Genomic DNA, 23,358 nt, shown 5'->3' on the forward strand with positions numbered 1-23,358 from the left:
AACCAAGTATTAATATAATCCAACAGTTAAAAAGTACTAATGCACTTTCAATAATTTTTCATGTCAACAGTAAATAAGTATTGATGCACATTCACTGTTGTCAATTACAAAATTAGATAGAAAGCCTGATCTTTGTGGTACTGTGGTGGCAATTCCAGTCACTAGTTGTGTTCTGATTCTGCTGTACTGTTGCTGGTGCACCGGTTAATCTTTGTGCGCTAGCGTGGTTCTGTTTATACTCGGTCTGCTGCAGAACTTGGTTAGTGCAGGTTTGTCTCTTATCTTGGCTGCTTGTTTTTATTCTCTTGGTATCCAGCCTGAGCTAGTGGATGGAGGAGCTTTTGGTTCACTCCACGAGGCTTTAATTTTAATCACAGTGGAAGAATATTCACTTGTAAGTGTCTAAACCCTAATGAAAGTGTCTAAACCCTAATACCTAATGAGATTGTCAACTATTTTATCCTGCATTCTTCTTTTCTTCAATATATAGAAACCAGCTCCATACTTGATCAACAGAATCACGCTACACAAAATAAGTTTAAACAAAAAGGCAAAATAAATTGATAGTAGACAAAGAAATAGAGTAAACATTGAAAAGAAAAATATGTATAATTCAAGTGCTTTGTTAGTCTGATATATGAATTTTTTTTTGTAATGTTAATCTAAAACAGTATCTATGATTCACTCCTATTCGCGAAAAGTTACAAGACTAAACCAACATACACATTGTTTCAAATTCATACCGATATATTTAAATAACCATTGCATCATTTAAAATATATTTTGGAAATTCTTCAACAAAATAAAGAATGACAAATAATCTTACTATGTTGCAAAATCCTGAATTAAACCAAATGAAGCTCTAGCTCAAAATATGGAAGCCACTGAAAATTATGAAGGGTAAAGACAAACAAATAACTCAAAAATTCAGAAACTAAACAAAAATTCAATTTACAAAGTCACAACATAGCTTCTTCACAATGACCAACACTTCTAACATTTTACAGCAATACCAAACAGCAACCCAGAAAAGCATACAGAATGAAAGAAGAGTTAATCTAACAAACCTAAAGCAAGGCAAATTTAAAATTTTAGGGTTATTTATATTTTGAGGCACAAAGTGAGAAATGTAATGAAAGAAGAGACTCACCATAAAGTAAATAGCAGGAACGAGTCTCTCCGAAGATCTCAATAAATAACCATAATATGACTCTTGTGTGACTTGAGCCTCTCTTGTCTATCGGCCTACGGAATGGAAGTGTGGATTTTTGCAATTTGCATGCAAGTGAGGATGCTTGAAATCAAGTGAGGAGGAATCTCCATTAGAGAAAGCATAGCGCACACTGCATTGAAGCTATAATTTGTAATTTTAAGTGTATGTTTGGCTCTATTGTGAGAAAGATTAAGGGTACATTGGATTGAGATTTCAAGAAGTTTTAAAAGATTTTTCTATGATAAAAGAATCTTGTGTTATTCAATTAAGATTTTTATAAAATACAAACAATTTTTGTGGCATTCAATTAAGATAATCAAATTATTATTTTTCTTCTTCACGACAGCAATAGACAAGAGAGGCTCAAGTGAATCGGTTTTTTTGGAGAAAAGATTGATTCCGGAGGTGTAAAATTAATTTGACATGTTTGGTTACTCTCGAATAAAATTGATTTTTTTTTGCCTCCAAAGTTAATTTTAATTTGAAGTTAGAATTTGTAGCTTTTGAGTTTGAACTACTAATTTTTACACTTATATTTATTATTCAACTCACTTTTACATTAATATAGTCAAACATAAATCATTTTATCGTCGACTCAATTTTTCTTATGCTCAAAATTAGTGTTCAATTCACTTTTACACAAATGTACTCCAACATAAATCAAACTTGATGACTAATGAAAAAAGTGATGTTAACTAATCCTCAATTTGACTCCAAATATAATACTAAGAATAGATTCACACTTACTGATGATACTGTAGTTCCAAATTCAATTTTCAAATTCAATTGAATAAACATTATCACCCAAAATACCATTTGCAATTTTGCAAGCCACACCCAGGTTTGCCATAAACCCAGCGCACCCAGGCTTGCCATAAACCCAGCGCACCCAGGCTTGCCATAAACCCAGCGCTTCAACCTCATATGAGGTAGAGGGACACCATGAAACCAAAACAACAATCATCAAGCAGGGCAGGTGAGATTACCTGCTCCGATAACAACTGAAACTTTTCCAATTTGTGTAGCCACAAGGAATGCAAAAATGCCCCCGTTCACTTGAATAGAAGTGGAAAGACTTAAGATACAAATCAGAATTAGCAGTACTTTCTATCCTTTTTTGGACCCTTGCTTTGGGGGATATCACTGCCCGAGAAGATCATCAGGTTCCATCCAATTCACTCTAGTTTCTATGTTAATACGTATCTAGTTAACCTTGTTAAATTGAATCTCAGTGAAATATGTTCCATGAACAACTTTTGATGGTGTGATGATAAAAATAAACATGAGCAGCAGAAGTTTAATTAGCATTCTTATTTCCTACATCAATAATACAAAAGCCTTTCATCTCACATTCCCAGAAGACAAGGTTCAAAAAGGATGATCTCTCTCATGTACAACAAAACATACAAAAATCATGACTCAAAGCAGCTTAACACCAGCTTCCCTGAGAGAATCAATAACCGCTTTTACCTTTCCATGATACCTCTGTTCTCTCTTCAAATGAACAGAAACAGCAGGAATGTCCTTAAGCGAAAGGCGTTCTGCAAGTAGCTTCCCAATCTTTGCTGCTGCAGCAACATCCCGAGTAGTTTCCAAGCTTGATCTCAAGGCTTTCTCCTGTGAGCTTGCAGAAGAGGCAACAGTAGCAGTTGGAGTGTGGATAACTTGAGCAGTCACATACTTATTCGTGAAATGCATCTTCAGAACATAAGGTTTGAGAAAATTTGTAATCCTGGGAGGCCTGACTGGAGGTGGGATAACCATATCTGTTTTGCAATATAACCATAGTTGAAATAAAAATAAGAATATTTTTAAAATGTTCACTTATTTTTGGCATAACAGGGTCATACATAACTCAAGAAACGAAAAAGAAAAACAATCTTAAAAAATCATCAACTTTCTACCACAGTGGAAAACTATAATCAAATATGAAGTCAAGCATTGCAATGTATCCACAAATTACAAGTTCATTTCATGTTTTAACAACCTAGCATATCTGCATATGCAAATTTCAAAAGATCAATTAAATATAAACATTTCCTGTTTTCAACATTCCTGGACTGGTTATATGATGCAAAACCACCTAAATTTATGGACTATGTAGGGCTTCTCTTTCAAATTTTACATATAAAATATTGATACCAAAAAGGACAAGCAGTAATTTGCACAGAAAATTATGTCACCGAATAGCATATTTAAAGAATATTCTTCCATTGTAAGATCGCATATTAGTAATTCAAGGATTCCACTAAACTCAAGAATTTGTTGGCATTGCAATACTTAAAAAGATTTGCATATCTCATCCTCACACTTCATTTCTAACAGTATGTGCATTATATCCTAATCTAGAAGAGAAACATAGAGCCACTTCTTTATTCTTTGTAGATCTCTACTTTCTCAGAATAATCTTACCAACATGATTGAGAAGCACAAGATAATTATTACCTCATAATAGCTTTTTATGGTTGGATTAATATGCTCATAACGATAATGATAAAGATGTTTCTTTTACCCTAAATTGTCATGAGATTGACCTTCAAATTTGGGTTCACACTGGCTTTTCTAAACATGACTAGTTCAAGGGAAATGCTATCTCTATTCTATGTTTTTTCATGTTCATTATTGTATATAGATTCTCCTGTATCAGAATATCTTAACCTATATCAAAATATTCATTAAAATACACTTGGAATAACACAAGAAAGTGAAGAAAGTGGATACAATGTAATACTTAAATCCTGCACCTTTGACCAATTCCCTTTTCTGAAAATGATATTTATGAACAAACTTCAATGTTATCATGAACTAGGTAGTTGCAGTGATTTGCGGTGAGATCGACAGAATCACGGTAAGCCACCACAATTACAACAAAAGCTAGCTACATTATGAAGTTTCAACAAAATCACGGCGATTTTGCGAAACTCGCCGCTACTCCAAACATACATGCCTTGTAAAATCCATATTGAAACTTCCAAAATCCCTCCCCAATCTTAGCAACAGTATTACAAAATTAGGTTTAATTTTTCAAATTAATTTCTAATAATAGGATTGGGAAAATATACTTATAAACATCAAGTTCATGTAATTAGAAAAGAAATATAAAATTAAATTTCAACGTATACACTTAACAAACAATGGAAAAGAAGCTATAAAATCCAAATCCAGTAACAGAAATAACAATAAAGAAATGTTTAGCGACGATAACAAAAAATGAAAGCAGAAGAATCTTGCGAACCTGTTTGTGACGGGAACGGGAAGGGAGTGGGTTGCCGGACTGGACGTGACGGCGGCGAAGAATGCACGAGAGGGAAGCAGTTTTAGTCTCTACCTGAATTAGTATTTAGGATTTAATTGATATAAGATGGTGTAAAATAATTTTATACTAATAATCGATATCAATCATATTTTCCGTCATTTTATCCTATTTTCTTGACATAACATGACAAAATAATGATTATTTATGGGAGGATCATGTAAACTTATTTTATATCGTCATTGCATATCAATTAAAATCATTTTATTTAAGGAAAAAAAGTTTTGTATTTCTAGTTTTCTACATGCTATTATACTCTTAATTCACGGAAAAATACACAAATTAAATATAAGAGTGAATTACACTATTAGGTAAAATTAAGCTATAAACTAGTTAATAGCTGAAAAGTTAGTTAATAATTGATAAGCTAACTTTTAGTTGATAGTTGAAAAACCGATAGAATGAAATTAAAATGTTTAGTAAATTTAGCTTTTATAATTATAAAATAACATAAACGTATATGATTATTTTATGTGAGCAGGTAGTTATTTTCATGAGTGGGTAGTTTTTTTATTAAAATAATAAGGTTAAAATTGAAATAAAAGGTAAAAAGTTATAAGTTATAAGTTCAAATGCTACTTGAAATAACATCTGATAAAAAGCTATAAACTAATAAAAAACTTGTTACCAAACACCTCTAATATTTTGAAACAAATTTATAAGCTACTATAATAAATTATAAACTAGCTTATTTATGTTACCAAACACACCCTTAATTTTTTTTGAGAGATACTTGAATTACACTATTATTTTTTTCTTGTGTGGAAATAATATACAAGTTCTTGCACTACCATATCCCCTTTTATACAAAAACATGTGCAAGAATAAGAAAGAAAAAAAAATATCCAAGAAAATTAAGCATAAATTTCATTCTTCTATCTATCCCTTATATTAAAACATACTTTTTTTTATTATTTTTTACTTAAAAGAAAAACATACATTGTTCTACTTTAATAAACACATCATTTTAATATTAATTTTTTTATTTATATTTTCTAATTAATATACTCCTTACATCACTCTTAATTCAGCATCTATAATATATTTATATGAGTTTAATTAGAATACTCTGACAGTGTAATGTCATTCTACACTGTCAACCAATTAAAATTATTCTATCAGACGAATCATCCTAAAAATTAAAAATAGAAAAAATCAACTGAAATCTTTCTCAATGAATATTTTCTTGATCATGTCTCTTCTTTAACAATTTGATTTGCATCATTTTGCAATCTTTCACTCCTCTTCATTGTCGACTCTCTCCTTCTTATACTAAGTTTTCAGTTGCACTGTTCTTGGCCATCCCCATTCAAGTTTCAACCAATTTTTGTTTTTTTCAATACCATTTGTTTTTTAATTGATTTATGATTTTTTTTTCTTGGTACAAGATTTATGAAGAGTTATTTATCACATTTAATTAAGATATTTGGAGAGCGATGACATTCTCATCTCATCGTTTGTTCTAACTTTAAAATGGTAAACATGTACTCATGAAGATTAATATAAAATGGTGGTATCGGCAGGTCTTTTAAAAACAACGTGTCCTTAAAATTGATATATGAAACATGAGGATAAATTCTAGCCCAAAAAATATTGAATCGGCAGGTCTTTGAATCAGCATAGAATTTCTATACATCGATCCAAATAGAATGAATATCAATATCATAGGATTTTTTCTGTAAACAAATAAATAAGAGACACTAGAAGAAAACAAATATTATAGGAAAGATTTGATTTGATTTGATTTCATGTGTCTGATAGAATAATTTTGATAGAATAATTTTAATTGGTTGATAGTCTAAAGTGACATTACACTGTCAGAGTATTTTAATTATTAAACTTTATTTATATAATCGTAAATACACCGATACTTATTAATAGGGATGTCAACGGGACAGAGAATCTGCAGGGGAAGCTTTTCAATTCCCTGCCTCAAAGTGTATGCGAGGGAAATTTTGCCTCCATCCCCGTCTCCACGAGGGAATATTTGTCCTCGTCCCCACAGATTCCCACGGTTCCCGCGAAGATCTACGTATATCAAATATTAACAAAATTTTTATATTTTTCGGTCAAATTATGACAGTACTATGACGTTATTTTTTCTGTCTTATGCAAAAAAACAAATATTTTGCATCTTTCTTTTTTTAAAAAATAAAAACAACACATAATGCATTAATAACCAAAAAACATTGCAAAAACATTTGACTACTAATAATCATACAAAACCTAATAGCCATGATATTCCATAGCAAAGTATGAATGATCATATATGGACGGATTCGGGGAATCCACGAGGACGGATGCTTCGTCCCCGATCCCCGCCCTAAAGTGTATGTAGGGGGTTTTTGCCTCCATCCCCATCTACACGGAGATAAAATCTTTGTTTTCGGAGCTCTGAACGGGGCAATCCCCACGAGGATCCGCTCCACCGGATGCAAATTGACAACCCTACTTATTAAAGTTCATTGAATAAAAATATTTTTTTGAAAGTTAGTAAAAAACTAAAAATATTATTCTCTCTATAATATTTTTATATTTTTTTCATAACATGTGTAAAATTAATTAATCAGATCATTTATTTTGAGACGTAAATAATAATTTCTTCTTTTTTTACATAAATATACAAAATTACTTACATATTTTTTTTTTAATTTGTATACTCAAATCGTCAGGAGTGAAGGAAACCGGGAGTATATGGTTTGAACTTTTTTAGATCAAAATCAAATTACTAAATGACGCTAAAACAATTTTGTATAATGTGCACAATTTTTTTTTTTTTTCTTCTTAAATCACACATAAGTTATGTATTTAATTTTTTGTATTGGGGTCAATTGAAATGTAAATTCTAGAATGTTTAGAAAAGTGAAGGTTGATGGAGCTTAGAGATCTCAAGTTCCATGTTTTGACACACCATGCAGTAGCACCTAAAAATATTTTACGGTTATATTTGTGCTCTTGTTTTAGAGTATTGTTAGATGTAATTCAAATATTTATTTTTGGAGAGTGTTGGTGTACTAGATCATGAGGTTGTTGAGAGTAAAGTCTATGTATTGTAACAATTATCACATAGTGTTTATTCTCTGGTTGTCGGTTTTGAGAACGACACCGTGATGTTTTCTCCAATTTTGGAGTTTTCACGTTATATTCTTGTGTTGTGATTGCATTCTTTTATTTTCTCTATGTCTGTTTTTCACAACATTTTGGTCAAGTAGTCTAGTGGATATAAATTTTACCTTTAAGGTATAAGAGTGAAATGACATGGATTCGAACTCCGACCTCCTGCATATATAATGTAATATCCTCGCCAACTGAGTTAAGTTCACGAGACACGCACAAGTTTTTTTTATTATCGAATTAATATATCTAAAGATATTTTATTTGATTTAATGGTCAGATTTATTGATTCAATGATAAAGATAAATTTATGCATGATATATAAAATTTATCTCACTTATGCACCATAAATCAAGTCTAAAACATCTCTTCTCCTTCAAGATCAACGAACGAGAAATCAAGTGGGAGTAACATAGAAACATATAAATCAACTTTACGTTACAATACAATACAATGGTCTAAATTAATTAAACATCTCTTTCTGGTGTAATGCATGTGCAAGAAGCAGATCGATGATGATGGGTTACGACTTACTTCTTATCTTTCCTTGTAGTAATTTGGTTTAACAATGATCAAAGAATTGTGGGTTCCTACAAATTAAGAATGTATATAACACTATTTTCTCTTTGATTTGAGAATGGTCTTAGTTATCATATGAGAACGGTCAAAGTATCATATTTGAATGGTCTCAGTGCCATTATTGATTGATATTGTAATATTAATGTAGGTGGTATTGTAGTACCACTGACTCATATATTGACATAGTAGTATGAATTCGAATGATATCGTAGTACCATTAAAGAAGATGTATTCTTTGTCCGATTTGTACAGTGCAACAACAAATCGGTATACAGTTGTAACTGGACTGTTTTATCCTGCAGACTTCGTGGTTGATAGTCTGCTTGCAAAAATTTGGGTAGTGCCGCGAAACGTCTTAAAGAGAGCGACCTAGTCCGAGACTCAACCTAGTGATCTCTTCGGTGGTTGGAATATTATTTTTAAACGGTTTTTTAAATCCGGTAACAACATGTACCCTGTTTGATTTAGAAACTAATTATGAGACTGGACAAAATACGTAGCAATCGTGAAAGGATTGACACACAATATTTTTATGGGAGTTCACCACATAACCGGTTGGCTAATCCAGTGTTAATTCGTTATATGTCTCACGCTAGAAGACTTAACTGCTTCACCGTAAAGGATTTTCTCTTCCTCATAATTGTGAACCACTGTGTTTCACACTAGAGGGTTTTCCCTTATTCAACTGAGGACTTCCACCTGATGACTCTCATCAGGATTTCAATGCTTCACAATAGCGAACAAGTTGTTATCACTAATTGATAACTCCGTTATTACACACTAAAAGTGATATAATTCAAGGGATTTTGGAGGTCCTTTTGACGTTTTTGAGCTTGGAATGAAGGAAATTACATGGTTATTGAAGCTGCTTGAAAAGGAAGAAAAATGGATCAAAATGGGTGAAAGTCTGTAATTTAGCTTGGGGCGAAATTTTCTGCGCTTGGGGCAAAATTTTTGCTGTCAGAAAACTGAAGTTTCTATTTTTGCGCCTCGGGCGGAAAAAGCTGCGCTTGGGGCGGAAATCTGCTGTCATGTTAGTTTCGTGGTTTCCCTTGGGGCGAAATTCCTGCAGCCTGAGGCAAAAAATTTAATTTCTTGCCTCATATATAAAAGGCAATCGAAGATCTGGATCAGGGGTTCGAAAATTGACTGGGAAAAAGAGCTTTTTGACAGAATTCAGAGATCTAGGAGCCTGGAAGCAAGGATGGAAGTGTGGAAACACATCAAGATCATCTTGTAATCATGCTTTCTTTTACTCTTTTGAATGTAATTTCTCATTTGACTATATCTAGCTAAATTACCATGATTGGTCCTTAGGGGATTCTAATTACTTTTGATCTTGAACCATGTGATTGTCATTTGATATGATTAATGAATTACGAAGTTAGTTTCTGTTGATTATTCCTTGTATGTAATGTTTTGCATGACTTGATAAATTGTGTGATGATTTCAATCATTTGTTTTACTATGAAAATAGGGATGAATTATCGATCTAGAAATAATTGATCAATTGACTTTCGCTTAAGACATTTTGGATTGTTAATTGAGATTTAAAGGATTAAAGTTTTTATTCCTCACTTGATCATCGATAATCCTAAGAAATTAGGGATTAATTATTCCAAAACCGAAAATTACAATAAAAATTACAATAAAAGCATCTTAATCCAAAATATTATTGTTTTCTAGTTAATTGGAATAAAAATAAAGAAAATATTATTGTTTACAATAAAAATCGATTATTCCAAAACCGAAAATTACAATAAAAATAAAGAAAATTGGAATTAATTGTTTTCTAGTTAGTCCAATATTACTAGACCACACAAATCAACTCAAGAATGTTTCTTATCATGTGAATTGTGCTTCAAGTTGGGCCAAAGGATGTTTCTATTTTAATGTATTTTTTTATAAGTTTCATTCCACATATTTAGTGAACTCACGATCTCATCATTGTTTCTCAATACCTACACATTTAAGTGCACAATTAATAGATAAATTGTTCATTTGCTTCATTATAATGAAAACCAAAATTAACGAGATTCTAACATATTTTGTTTTAACATGTCATGACCATCATGATGCCACAATGGAAAAAATCAACAAGAAAGGATTTGGAGTGTGTATTCGAAGACGAGCGATACTTATAATATTAATTTTGATTATGATTATTTAGATGATAATATTGCAACAATAAAAGTATCTAGACGCCTTCATTCCTTTCTTACAACATATGGAGTAATTTGAAAGGAGAGCGCATCTTTATGAAAAACAAAACCATCTTTATGTGACATAATATAAAATGGTGTATTTTTGTATGTTTTCGATCATGCTATGTATTTTTTTTCACATAATCATGTATTTGTCATATTTTTTGTTTATTATGATAAGAATTAATTAAACATTTTTTTTATTAATAATACATTTTTTATTTGTACGAAATAAATTATTCAATTCATATTTCAAAGTATGATTTTATAAAATAAAAAAAATATCTTAAAGTATGACATGTGAGGTCCACTCGAGAGACTCATTTTAAGGACCACTGAATTGGATTAAAATAAGTGTGTTACTTATAAATGATGTGTCGTGAAAGACCTACTCAAAAAACGTAAGAACCCAAAATAAGAAATAATGTGTTGGAGATGTTCTTAGAATATTATAAATAAATCAAATTAATTAAAAAGTTGTTCAACTATTTCGAAATAATTTTAAAGTAAGAGAATTATTATTGACATGTATTTTAAATTATATCTAAATTATTAATAATGTTTTGATATTATTTATAGAAGAGTATTTCTTTTTTCTATTAATTTTTTTCTTTCATTTTTTGGATACATAGACGAAATAACAAACTATTGAAAACTAACCCACACAAAATGAACAAACCGGATTTGAACCCCAATGATGGCGCCCGACCTAAGAATTTCGGCATTTATCTCAATTGAGTCAGAATTTGTGGACAAAAAAATATTTCAACTACGACATAACATTTTCAATTTAATGTTATAAATTAAATTCAATGTATTTAGCCTTAGGGACGGATCTGGAGGGGGGCAAACAGTGGCCACGGCCCCCTCCCTAATTACATACATATATACATAATATATAATATACAATTAGTATATTATAATTTGTAATTATATCTATTATTTATCATTTAGATTATATAAATAAGAATTTAATTGATATGTATTTATAGTGTAAAAATATTTATATTGTCGAACAATTATAGATGTTGAGTTATTAAAAATATAGCATTTTAATTAAAAAAAATAGTTGTTTCAATTGGTAAGAGTTTTGGGTCTCTTAAGTAAGTGGTCAAAAGATTGATATTTGACTCTTGCACATGAACAAAATTAGATTGAGGGGGAAGAACTCATTTTTTGTGTCCCACATATTTCCCGGAGACTTTTAGTCACCAATCACTATTAAACAAGAACTTCGTAAAAATAATACTATAACATAAAAAAAATAATTACATAGACAGTGTAACAAAAAACCTACATTAATTTTGATTATTTTACTATTTTTCGGCCCCAGTATACTAAGCTCTTGGATCCATCCTTGTTTAGCCTAATATATGCTAATACAAAAATTATATACGAAAACGTTTTTTTTTTAATTGAAGAAATACGAAAACGTTATAAATTAAGTTCTATGTATTTAGCCTAATATACATATGCTAATACAAAAATTATATATGAAATATTGTCATTTTTTATACCATATTTAACACGGATGATACAATTCATCTAAAGAAAAAAAAAAGAATGCTAATAAAATTGATATTATTTATAGAAAATATTTATTTACAAAGAATAATGTGATAACTTAAATTATATGTATTTAGACCAACATAAAAATACTAGTATAGAAATAATGCATTTTTTTAATACCATTTTTAACATAAATGGTACACTTTATCAAAGTTTTTTTTTTATATATAGAAAAATGTATTTTTAAAGAAAATTCATATAGAATTTTTTAAATAAGAAAAATATATTAATTCAATGAATGTAAAATCAAACATAAATGTCATGGGAAAAAATTGTGTTTCGTTCATGCATCATTTCATGTTTTTAAGCTTCTATGCGTGATTATAAATTCCACAACTTCTTGCTGGCTTGAAAATATCAAAGATACTTTGATCATAGGACGTCACCAACAATTACAATATGCAAGAATCCACAGTTGTAATTGTAGGTGCCGGTCCTTCTGGCCTAGCCATTTCAGCTTGCCTAACACAAAATTTCATCTCTCATATCATACTCGAAAAAGAAGATTGTTGTGCTTCTCTTTGGAAAAGAAATGCTTACGATCGTTTAAACCTCCATTTGGCTAGTGAGTTTTGTTCTCTACCTTTCATGCCTCACCCACCCTCAGGCCCAACTTACCTATCCAAAGACCAATTTCTTCAATACATAGACAAATATGTCGAACATTTCAATATAAAACCTCGCTATTGTCATGTGGTTGTGTCTGCTGAGTATGATGAAGTTACTAACAAATGGAGGGTTGAAGCAAAGAACACGCGAGAAGACACATCAGAAGTTTATGAATCAAATTATCTTGTGATTGCCACAGGTGAAAACAGTGAAGGTTATATTCCTAATGTGCATGGACTAGGAACTTTTGAAGGAGAGGTGGTACACTCCAAATACTACAAATCTGGTTCAAAATATGAATCAAAAAATGTTTTGGTAGTTGGTTGTGGTAACTCAGGAATGGAGATTGCTTATGATCTCCATAATTGGGGTGCTATCCCTTCCATTGTCATTCGAAGTCCGGTACATTTTTTAACTTACACTTCCTATACAATAATATTATTTAGATTAAAAGAACTGTCTGTTAAAAAAAAACTAGTGTAACATTAGTGTAATATATATATATATATATATATATATATATATATATATATATATATATATATATCGTGTGTTGTGATATTAATTGTTTTATTTATTTTTGTAGTTTCATGTCTTCACTAGAGATTTGATTCGTCAAGGGATGCAAATGCAGAACTATATGCCGACTAATGTTGTGGATATAGTCATCACTTTTTTGGCAAAACTAAAATATGGTGATCTGTCTAAGTATGGGATTTATCGTCCCAAAGAGGGACCTTTACATCTCAAAAATATTTCAGGAAGGGCACCGGTTATTGATGTTGGAACTATTGGAAAGATTAAGGAGGGAGCTATAAAGGTGAATTGATTAGTTGATAGTACTTTATTTGTGTACAAAAATAATTAACACAAGAATTTAATATTCTTCCATTGCATAAATTTAGAATTTTGTATAAAATGTTGGAATACTACTTTTAATTAATATAACATTAAAGTACTATTCCTGAGTTGATCTCGTATTTGGGTTTGAGCTGCATCAATTAATTTTTCCATTTTCAAAAAGATTAAGGTACTGATATGAAATACTCCAGATACATTCACTTTTGTTGACCTCCTTTTGCTTATATTTTGGGATGGAGTAGTAACTTGTAATTTTGATGTAACAGGTTATTCCTTCGGGTATAACGAAAATCGAGAAGAAGAAAGTTGTCTTTGGAAACAACACAGAAGAAGAGTTTGATGTGATTGTTTTTGCTACCGGTTACAAAAGTGTAGTTAATGGATGGCTTAAGGTATATGTTAAAAGAACAATATACATTTTACATTTCATATTTGTGCAATATTGCTCTTTTTATCATTTGGACAATTAGTTCTCATACTCCTTCTAATTCTATATTAACCGATTATTTTTTAATATATGTCTTTTGTGAAGGATTACAAATATGCTCTTAATGAGAAAGGGATGCCGAAAAGTGCTTACCCGAACCATTGGAAGGGGGATCATGGATTGTATTGTGCTGGACTATCAAGGAGAGGCTTATTTGGAGTCAAAGAGGATGCTGAATTAATTGCAGAGGACATCAACCAATCTCTCAATTTACATAATAAATGAATATTATCTATTGAAGAAGAAGTTTTCTCTCTTCAATTTCTACGGGGGTTATTAAAAGTATGATTCAGAATTGAATCTCAAATAATTGTAGTGTGTTATCTAGTCACAATAAGAAGCGCTGGAAACTACAACACTCGTTTCAAGGGTCTTCCATAGATGCGATCACCCTAATTTTTGGTTCTCATGATTGTTATTTATTTATTTATTTATTTATTTCTTTTTTTAATTTTGTTTTCATTTGTGATAGATCATTGGCCTTTGGCAAGTTTTGACCGTTATAATGAATGAAAAACATATTTTGCCATTCTTTTATTTTTCTTATATGAGTTCACTCATAACTATTATTAGTTACTTGAACTTGATGACTTGACTCTTGTTGAAACACTTTTTCACATGCATGTATTAAAATAATCTAGGCAATTTTTGTTCTTTTATAAGCTACTAACCAAATAAACCCACCCTCAAATTATCATTTTGTTAAGCCCCTTTAAGCCTATTTATCTCATTTTTTGTTTTATAGCTCACTACAAGCATAGCAGTAAAAAACAATAACATGTCTCAATCACTAAGCCTATTTATCTCCTTTATGGCCTAGTTACCCTTAAGATTATCTCATCTTTACCTTGGCCATGTTACAACCTTAATAAATACCTTTTGTTCATTACGTGCATGTGTTTAAAGTGCGGATGTTATGTCAAACTTATGGTAGTGTTAGCTTTCATGATGTACTTTGAGTGTAAACAATACCCTGAACACTTAGTGATTGAGAGCACTATATATATACATATCTTGTGAGAGTTTCTATAAGTTTTGATACACTCTTTAGTTGATTTGCTCTCTTGCTCATTTTGCATGTCATAAGATGTTATTTGTGATTGCCATGTTCTTTGAAGTTAATTAGGATGTTCATTTTGCTTACCAACTTTGCACTCTTGAGATTCTTTGAAATTGCATCAGGCTTGGTTTTGAATATTTCTTGAGTCTAGAACTTACTAAAGAATAAGTGTGGAGGATTTTATATGTTTCCAAATTGGAGAGTTTCTTTTGCCGCCCTACGAGTTTCTCGCGCGAGCTATTTTTACTCATCTTCTACTTAAGTAGCGGATGAGTAAAAATGAGAAATTTGAGAAAAAAACACCGTCTGTTACCTAAGTAACGGATGTTGGACCAAAATTGATTTGTGAACAATTACTTCCATAAGTTTTAATGATAACAAAGTATTAAAAATACAAATTAAATTTGCTAAATGTATATCATCTCTTAATACCTTTTATCATCTCTTAGTACCAACAGAGTCGTTAAGACTTAAGACAACAAATAGATGATAACAATCCTGAGATGATCAATATGATAACCCATTATACCCTAGTCCTAGTAACCATTTCCCTCCATCAGATAGCAATAACAATTAGCAATATCAATTAAATTATAGGAAAGGATAAAGTATAAAATTATATCAACATGAAGAGTAAAGTTAAATGATTTTTAAATATGAGTATTCTATTGTCTTAGTATGATACATATCCATGAAGAGCAACGACAACCAGTAAACAAAAGCCGTAAACACCCAGAATTCTTCTAGTATTATTCTACTCAACTTTCCATCCATCATTCATTCAAAGCAACAAAGGAGTACTCTTCTTTTCTTTACTTTACTTTACTTTACTTCATGATGATACTGATTCATTCTTATCTACAGCATTACAAAATTCTCCCATACCAATACAAATTCTATTGTATTTTCAAAAAGCACTCCAACCCAATTATTACAAGCAAATCACATAACACAACACGCATTAGGATTTTCATCACTAAAATAAACAAACGAATCCGACGGTTGTGATGTCGTATACGTTTCATGTTCATACGTGTACGGCCTAACATGATTCTCCATCTCGTTTCCAGAATTCACCACATGCGCGTATTGATACGGTTGCGGAGCCGCATAATACGCTGCACCGTAACTACTACTGCTAGGATACGCTGTATGATGATTCACCGTATAAACAGGTGGACCCGCAGCAGGAGGAGGAGTACCACCATAGTACTGCGGTGGGTAAAACTGTTGGTTATTGTAATAATGACGTGGCGGACCCTCATTGGCTAGATTTGAAATTGGAACTGAACCTTGATGAAAATTACTTTGACCTTGACCAAAACTTTGACCATAACCTTGACCATGTGACCGATTACTTGAACCACCGGTATCAATAACACTCTCATTAGCGTCATTGTTGATAACTTTACCTTTCCCTTTCTTTTTCTTCTTTTTTACTCCGCTGCTATCACCACCGGTTGAACCGGTGGCACCACCGGTGGCACCGATTTTCTCAATCGTTGATGTATCTTCATTATTATCACAAGGAAATTGAACTGCGACGCTAACTTTTTTCTCGGTTACTGGTCCAGCCGGTAACACTACTGTTTGTTTCCTCACTTCCGTCTTTGGTTCATGAACATGTACTACACCGGTTTTCCCGGTTGCGGAACCTTCGCTGGGTTTATTAACGTTACCGTTAACGTTAACTTCGCCGTTTTCGTTACTGGTTTTAACGGCGTTGCCGTTAACTTCAACGTTTTTGGATTTGGATGTGTCAGAGAGAATTTTAACTTTACCTGTTTCATTGTCGTTTTGTGTGGTTTGGTTTGTTTCTAATTCTTCTTCGCTGTTTTCAGATTCTGGGTTGGTCTGTTGTTTTCTCTGCTTGTTCTTTTTGGAATCTGTTGGTTCTGGCCATAACTCAACATGTTTCCCTGTTTTGGTTAATTTCTTGATCAAAATATCGCTGTTTACGTTCCCTGTTACTATCACTTTTTGTTGTCTCAAATCAATTTTTATGTCATTAACACCTAGATTATAAACACAAGAGTATATAAAATCAAATTTTGAAAACAATAACAACAACCCAAAAACAGAGTGAAAAAATTGAAAATAAAAATGAAGAAAAAATGAAAATGATTATTACCATGTATGCCTTGAAGAATTTTATGTACTTTTCTCTTGCAGCCTTCGCAGTGAATGGAGACTTTCAACACTGTTGTCTGAGACACAGAAAAAAGTAACAAGTTCAGAAGGAAAAAAAAAATTAAATGAAAGTGAAAATAAGGGGTTGGGTTGAAGAGTTTTTTACCTTGAAGTTGAGATGCTGTGAATGTTGTTCGGGAGGTTGAGGTTGTGATTCTGATGCGGCCATTTGAAAGTTTGAAGTTGAGAGAGAAAAGCAGAGAGAGAGGATGCTATTGTTATGTTAGTAGAGAGAAGAGGAATATTAGGGAGAAAGGGTGCTTTGAAATTGATGGGAACGCTTAAAAAGCAGAGAATAAAGGCATCAAAGAATATTTTTAGCTTAAATTAAAGTAAGGAAAGTAGCATAATAGTGTAAGCTTTCATGAAAAGAAGGACCTCGAAAAAGAGACAAGAAATATCCTGCTTAAATAAAACCAGTCATTTGATTGATTTTTTAAAAAAGTTAAAGGAATTCAATTTAGAAGTAGACACCTATCAGTCAATGTAAGCATTTGATGCGGTTTCAGCTTTTTTGCTCTCTTGAAAATCAATTTCCAATGTTTTTGATTAGCTACAAACAATTATGTTTATAGGCCGTTTGGTTCACAAAGGACTCATTATGCCAGAGGAGTTCCTATCCTTATTTAAAGTGTTTAATGTGGCGTTTAAGTCATAAAATTCTTTTATTTATTGAATTAATTTTTTGGATTGAACTCTCTTCATGTGTTTAAGTCCTAATAATTAGTGTTTTTATTGAGAGTTGTACCACGAAAAAGACCGCCTAAAAGATGAATTAAGGTGTTCTACCGCATACTAATAAATGAGTGAAGTCGTTGAAAGAAAATGACTATTACTGGATCGATGCCAATAGAGTGAAAGCCACCATAGATGTCGGCTAAGGGCATGAGAATGTTAGGAGTACCACATTGAAATTGAACATGCCATAAAATTCTCTCTCATGTTAAACTAGTCTTTTAGTTTAGAGTCTTCTCGTGTGCTTAAGTATTAACATCCGATGAAGTAACCGTAGAGAGGATGAAGAGAGGATGAATATTGATGTGTATTTGGGTGGGTTTAAAGAAATTTCTACCCTTGATGTTTTTTAGTTGCAATTAAATTTTATTATTAAATTGGTCCCCTACGGATATAAAGTGCGATGAGGATAAATATATAAACATTTAACATTGCACGTGTTAGTCTATGTAAACATAACTCAGTTGATAGAGAATATTGAATATAATATATAACGATCGAGATTCAAACTCTAACACTTCTACTTATTATTTTTAAAAGTGAAATTGATCGATGGTTAACTAACTTGTCATCAAATGATTCATGTGTTATGTATAATCATACAAAAGCCAATGATTTGATAAAAAAAAAGTCCAGGAGGAGATTTGGAGTGAATAAGTCTAAATTTTGAAATATGTTTGATATTTTAGAAATTTGAACGAATAATATGATAAATAAATGAATAATATTTCAATCATACAGTCTCATGAGCTTAACTCAGTTGACAGGAACGTTACATTATATATGTAGATGTGGGAATTCGAACCTCAGTCATTTCACATAACCACATTAAGAGTGAAATTTCTAACCGTTAGACTATTTTAAAAAATATTTTATAGTGTTTGTAATATTTTTAAAAAAATAGTGTTTGTAATTTCAAAAAGAAAAGTATATCATCTCTCCTTCATCCAAACCTAAAGAAATCTTTTATATTATAAGCTTGTATACACAAGCAAACTCTAAACCCTAATTTATTTTCCCTATTTTCCCTCCATTTTATCTTGCAATTTTTATTAAAAAATAATACAATTTTGTTTTGACTAGGATTCGAACCCGCAACCCTTCAATACAAGGCAATATTTCCAACCACTATGACAAGTATACCAATTGTGATTAAAATTATGTGCAATAATTGATAAGCACCATCAATTTTAAAAGTATATCATATCAAAATTATTGTTGACTATATTATTCATCACGAAATATTTTTATGTCTTTCCTGATCAATGATTTTTTTCTACCGGATCATAAATTTAGAGAATAATAAATAATTATCATGTGAGATTTGGAAAGTTATTATCACGTGCAATTTGGAAAGTTATTATCAAACTCAATTCTGCTAAATCAATTTTTTTTTACAATACGACCAAACACAACCATAGTCATGTCACTAATCACATTCATTATTTTGATTTTAACATTGCAGATTTAATATTAACCGATGATCAATTGATACAATATGCACTAGCTGACCAATTGTGATTTAAATTATGTCCACAAAGTGTTAAGCTCCATCAACTTTCATAGGAAAGATTTCATACGACAATTAAGAACCATCAATTTTCATTGCACAATTTAAACAATTAAAAACCGATAATCTCTTATATTATAAGCTTGCTAACATAAGCTAACCATAAACCAAATTTTCCCCCCTCTCATTTTCTCTTTCTTTTTTTTAAAAAATACAGATTTGTCATCAAACCTGCATCCCTTACTTACAATAAAACATTTCAACCGCTAAAACATGTGCTTCAATTATGAAAGAATTTAGGAATCCTAATATGTTAACCCTGTTTTTAATAAATTTGAATGGTGGAATTAATCACAATTTTTATTTATTTATGGATGTCTACTTAAGTTTATGTTCTTGATTATGTCTTTAATTTTTTTTTTAACCTTTAATTATCATCAATATTTTAACCTTTAGTTATCAACAATTTTTTTTTAATAAGTAAACAAAACGATGGAGTTCCAAAATTATTTAAAAAATATATAAAATATAAAATAAGCACATAAACAAATATAGAATAATTAGTCCATGAAATTCTCTATACTACTCTTATTGAAAATGCTCTTAGAATTTTTGTATTTTATTTTTTATTGTTACATATTATACCTAATTAGACCCATGCACCGCATGGGTCAAAATTCTAGTTTATATTATGACACTATTTAGTATGCTTTTATACGAGAAAGTATCTCTCAATTTTGTTCCCCTCAATTTTCCTCAATTGTACATTATGGCCATTAATCAATTTTATTTAACATTTTATAATTAAAATATTATCAAATGTTTTTTATCTAATGGTTATTTTCTCAATTTCTTTTTCCAACAAAGAGAATCCATTATCTTTCTATATTATGTAACCAAAAAAGTATGCTGAAATTTTCCAAAACTATTTTCTTAACTTACTTTTTTTTTGTGTGGTATGTAAAAACTTAAGGTGTCAGCAGTCTAGGCCTAATTAATTGGATCATTAAGAGTAAGAGACACTCTATATTGAAGAGAATTTATCGAACTAAAAACCATGTCACATTTCACTCAATTGACACAACGGAGTTTTGCATTGTATTTATTTTTTGTAAACATTTTGCATTGTATTTCTAAAGTTTATCATATAAAACGATACCTTCTTAGAGAAATGTGTTCTGACAAGTGTGAGTGGTTAAGTCTCATATTGCTTAGAAAAATGGAGGTTGAACACTTTATAAGTGAGATGACCCATAAACCTAACACCTTAAGGTTTTGGGTTAAATTATGGTGTTCAACTCATTTGTGAAACTGTTCTTGAGCCTAATGTGGATGATCCCCCTGACTGCCCCTCGTGGTGACCCAACAAAATGTACATTCACTCCTAAAAAAAAATATTCCACTCACTTATTGATAGACTAACTTAATCGTCAGAATACTTATAAATTCTGGAAGGCATCAATCGTTGTTATCAATGTCTCATATTTTGAAATAGAGGTAATAATTATCAAATAAAAGTTTTGTAAAACAATTTAAGGGGGGTGTAATGGATTGAGATTTCAAAGGATTTTAAAAGACTTTTTTATGATACAAAAGTCTTGTGGTATTCAATCAAGACTTTTACAAAAGTCAAATAAATCTTGTGGTATTCAATCAAGACAATTAAGATTTTTTTTTCAGGGCAACAAAATCCGCTGGTATTCAATTGAGATTTCTTACCACTTTTAAAATGTCTATTGGTATTCAAAAGTCTACGGATTTTGATAGATTCTTCTTTGGAATGGATTTTGACAGACTTTTTTATTAAAAATACACACAAAACACTCATCCAACAATCTCACTCCAACCCATGAGACTTTTTATAATCTTCCAAGACTTTTTTTTCTCTCTTCATCTTCTGCAGAACAGGAATATTACCGAATTCTTTCTCTTACGATCTATTCACAATCAATTTTTCCTTTGAATGACAGTCTATAGGCATACTGGTTATTGTTGGCAATCGATTTCTTTTTCTTTTTTTTTTATAATTCATTGATTCATGATTTCAATTTTTATAAGCTACATGCATACTGATTATTCATATGGTTTTTTCTTCATCGTTCATACATATATGTCACTTTAAAAAATCTGTAACATAGTTTTACAACTTTGAAAAATTTTGTAACATAATTTTGTAACTTTTTGCAACAAAAAAAAAATTATGCAACTATTCACTTTTTTTTATGATTCATGGTTGTTTTTTCATCAACCTGTTAATATTTTTTTCAACTTTTTTCAACGTTTATTCATTTTTTTTATTTATTTTTACATTTTTTTTGTTTAATATCCATTTATTTGATATTCATGATTGTTTGATTTTTTTAAGGAATGATTTTTTTATATTGATTGATTCATTATTATTTTAGAAAATATTTATATTGAATTTATTGAGTCATTTAAATCTTAAAAGTCTATAAAGTAATTTGAAATCTTAAAAGTCTATGCTATAAAGTCTCACAAATTCTTGTGTTAAGAATCTTGATTGTAAAAAAACTTTCAAAAAAGTCTTCTAAAATTCCATAAAATCAATAAAATCCCACAAAGTCATTTAAAATCTTCAAGACTTTTTTTGCTAAAATTGTCTTGTGAAATATTAATCCAATACACCCCCCTAAGTTACCTAAAAAAAAGAAAACGATGCATTTTAGGGGATGTATTGAATTGAGATTTCAAAGGATTTTAAAAGACTTTTTTATTATAAAAAAATCTTGTGGTATTCAATCAAGACTTTTACAAAAGTTCAGTAAATCTTGTGGTATTCAATTAAGACAATCATGATTTTTTTTTCAGGGCAATGAAATCTGTTGGTATTCAATTGAGATTTCTTGTCATTTATAAAATGTCCATTGGTATTCAAAAGTCTACCGATTTTGATGGATTTTGTTATGGAATGGATTTCGTGAGACTTTTTAGTTGAAAGTATAAATACTACACTCCTCAAATAATCCCACTCCAAACCCTGGGATTGTTCCTGCTCTCCCATAGACTTTTTTTTCCCTATTGCCGTCGGAACTCATCGGTTCAAAATATGTTCTTCTCTTATAACTTGTTATATAGTCCATACATATAATTATAAACCTCTAACATAATTTTACAGAGTTTCTTCTCTTACAAGTGGAATGGATTATATATACTTTTCAATCAATTATAACTTGCGTCAGATCAAAAATTTCTTCAATGTATATCACTCACAAAAAACGATTTGCTATATTGTTCAATAATCATCATACATATACCACTCTCAAAATTCTTTAACATAACTTTTTTTTTTGTTTTTGTACCAATTTAACATGTAATTTTTTTCCCATCTGTTATGTTGTTTATTTTTTTATTTGTTTTGTTTTCTTGATTGATTGATTTTTATTTTGTTATATTGATTAATTGTTATTATTAATATTGGATGTTATTTTAGGAAATCAATAACTTTGTTTCTTTTTTTTAAAAAAAATTACTGAATCATTTGAAATCATAAAAATCCATAAAGTACTCTAAAATCTAGAAAAATCTGTGTAATCAATTCTTTAAAGTCTTGATTTGAAAATCATGATTGTTAAAAATATCATTTAAAATCCCACAAAGTCAATACAATCCCACAAAATCTTCAAGACTTTTTTTTGTTAAAATAGTCCTTTGAAACTCACAACAAATACCGGTCGCTCTCATATTTTGCTTCATAACATGGCAAGTTATGTATTGACAAAAAGGAGCAAAAGGCAACACTCTCTATTTGAAGTCTAATGTTTACATAAAGAAAAAAGGATGCAATATCTTTCTTCCTTTTTGCTACTTTTATACACATTAGTATGCAATTAACATGTCTAATACTATAGACAGTTCAGATCTTGCTGTAAACCACGAAAAGGATGAGAATTGGT

At 30.5% G+C, this 23,358-nt stretch overlaps 3 protein-coding genes across 3 annotated transcripts; 1 reads left to right on the forward strand and 2 right to left on the reverse strand.

Annotated features, from left to right (window-relative positions):
- Nucleotides 1–2,441: 2,441 nt before the first annotated feature.
- On the reverse strand, nucleotides 2,442–4,554 carry LOC123909415 (50S ribosomal protein L18-like). Its single transcript, XM_045960251.1, has 2 exons — nucleotides 4,449–4,554; nucleotides 2,442–2,979 (listed from the first exon to the last, which is right to left on the reverse strand). The coding sequence occupies exon 2, from the start codon at nucleotides 2,975–2,977 to the stop codon at nucleotides 2,633–2,635; it is 345 nt and encodes a 114-aa protein (XP_045816207.1). The 5' UTR covers nucleotides 2,978–2,979; nucleotides 4,449–4,554; the 3' UTR covers nucleotides 2,442–2,632.
- A 7,837-nt stretch (nucleotides 4,555–12,391) lies between these two features.
- Nucleotides 12,392–14,240, forward strand: LOC123909426 (probable indole-3-pyruvate monooxygenase YUCCA10). The gene is made up of 4 exons (XM_045960259.1): nucleotides 12,392–13,003; nucleotides 13,188–13,421; nucleotides 13,729–13,854; nucleotides 13,995–14,240. The coding sequence occupies exons 1-4, from the start codon at nucleotides 12,392–12,394 to the stop codon at nucleotides 14,172–14,174; spliced, it is 1,152 nt and encodes a 383-aa protein (XP_045816215.1). The 3' UTR covers nucleotides 14,175–14,240.
- Nucleotides 14,241–15,643: 1,403 nt separating this feature from the next.
- LOC123909432 (heavy metal-associated isoprenylated plant protein 35-like) lies at nucleotides 15,644–17,528 on the reverse strand. Its single transcript, XM_045960273.1, has 3 exons — nucleotides 17,306–17,528; nucleotides 17,141–17,216; nucleotides 15,644–17,024 (listed from the first exon to the last, which is right to left on the reverse strand). Exons 1-3 carry the CDS (start codon nucleotides 17,366–17,368, stop codon nucleotides 15,952–15,954), a joined length of 1,212 nt encoding a protein of 403 aa, XP_045816229.1. The 5' UTR covers nucleotides 17,369–17,528; the 3' UTR covers nucleotides 15,644–15,951.
- Between the last annotated feature and the right edge of the window lie 5,830 nt (nucleotides 17,529–23,358).

This window comes from Trifolium pratense, linkage group LG1 (genome assembly GCF_020283565.1).
Source record: "Trifolium pratense cultivar HEN17-A07 linkage group LG1, ARS_RC_1.1, whole genome shotgun sequence".
Classification (NCBI taxonomy): domain Eukaryota; kingdom Viridiplantae; phylum Streptophyta; class Magnoliopsida; order Fabales; family Fabaceae; genus Trifolium; species Trifolium pratense.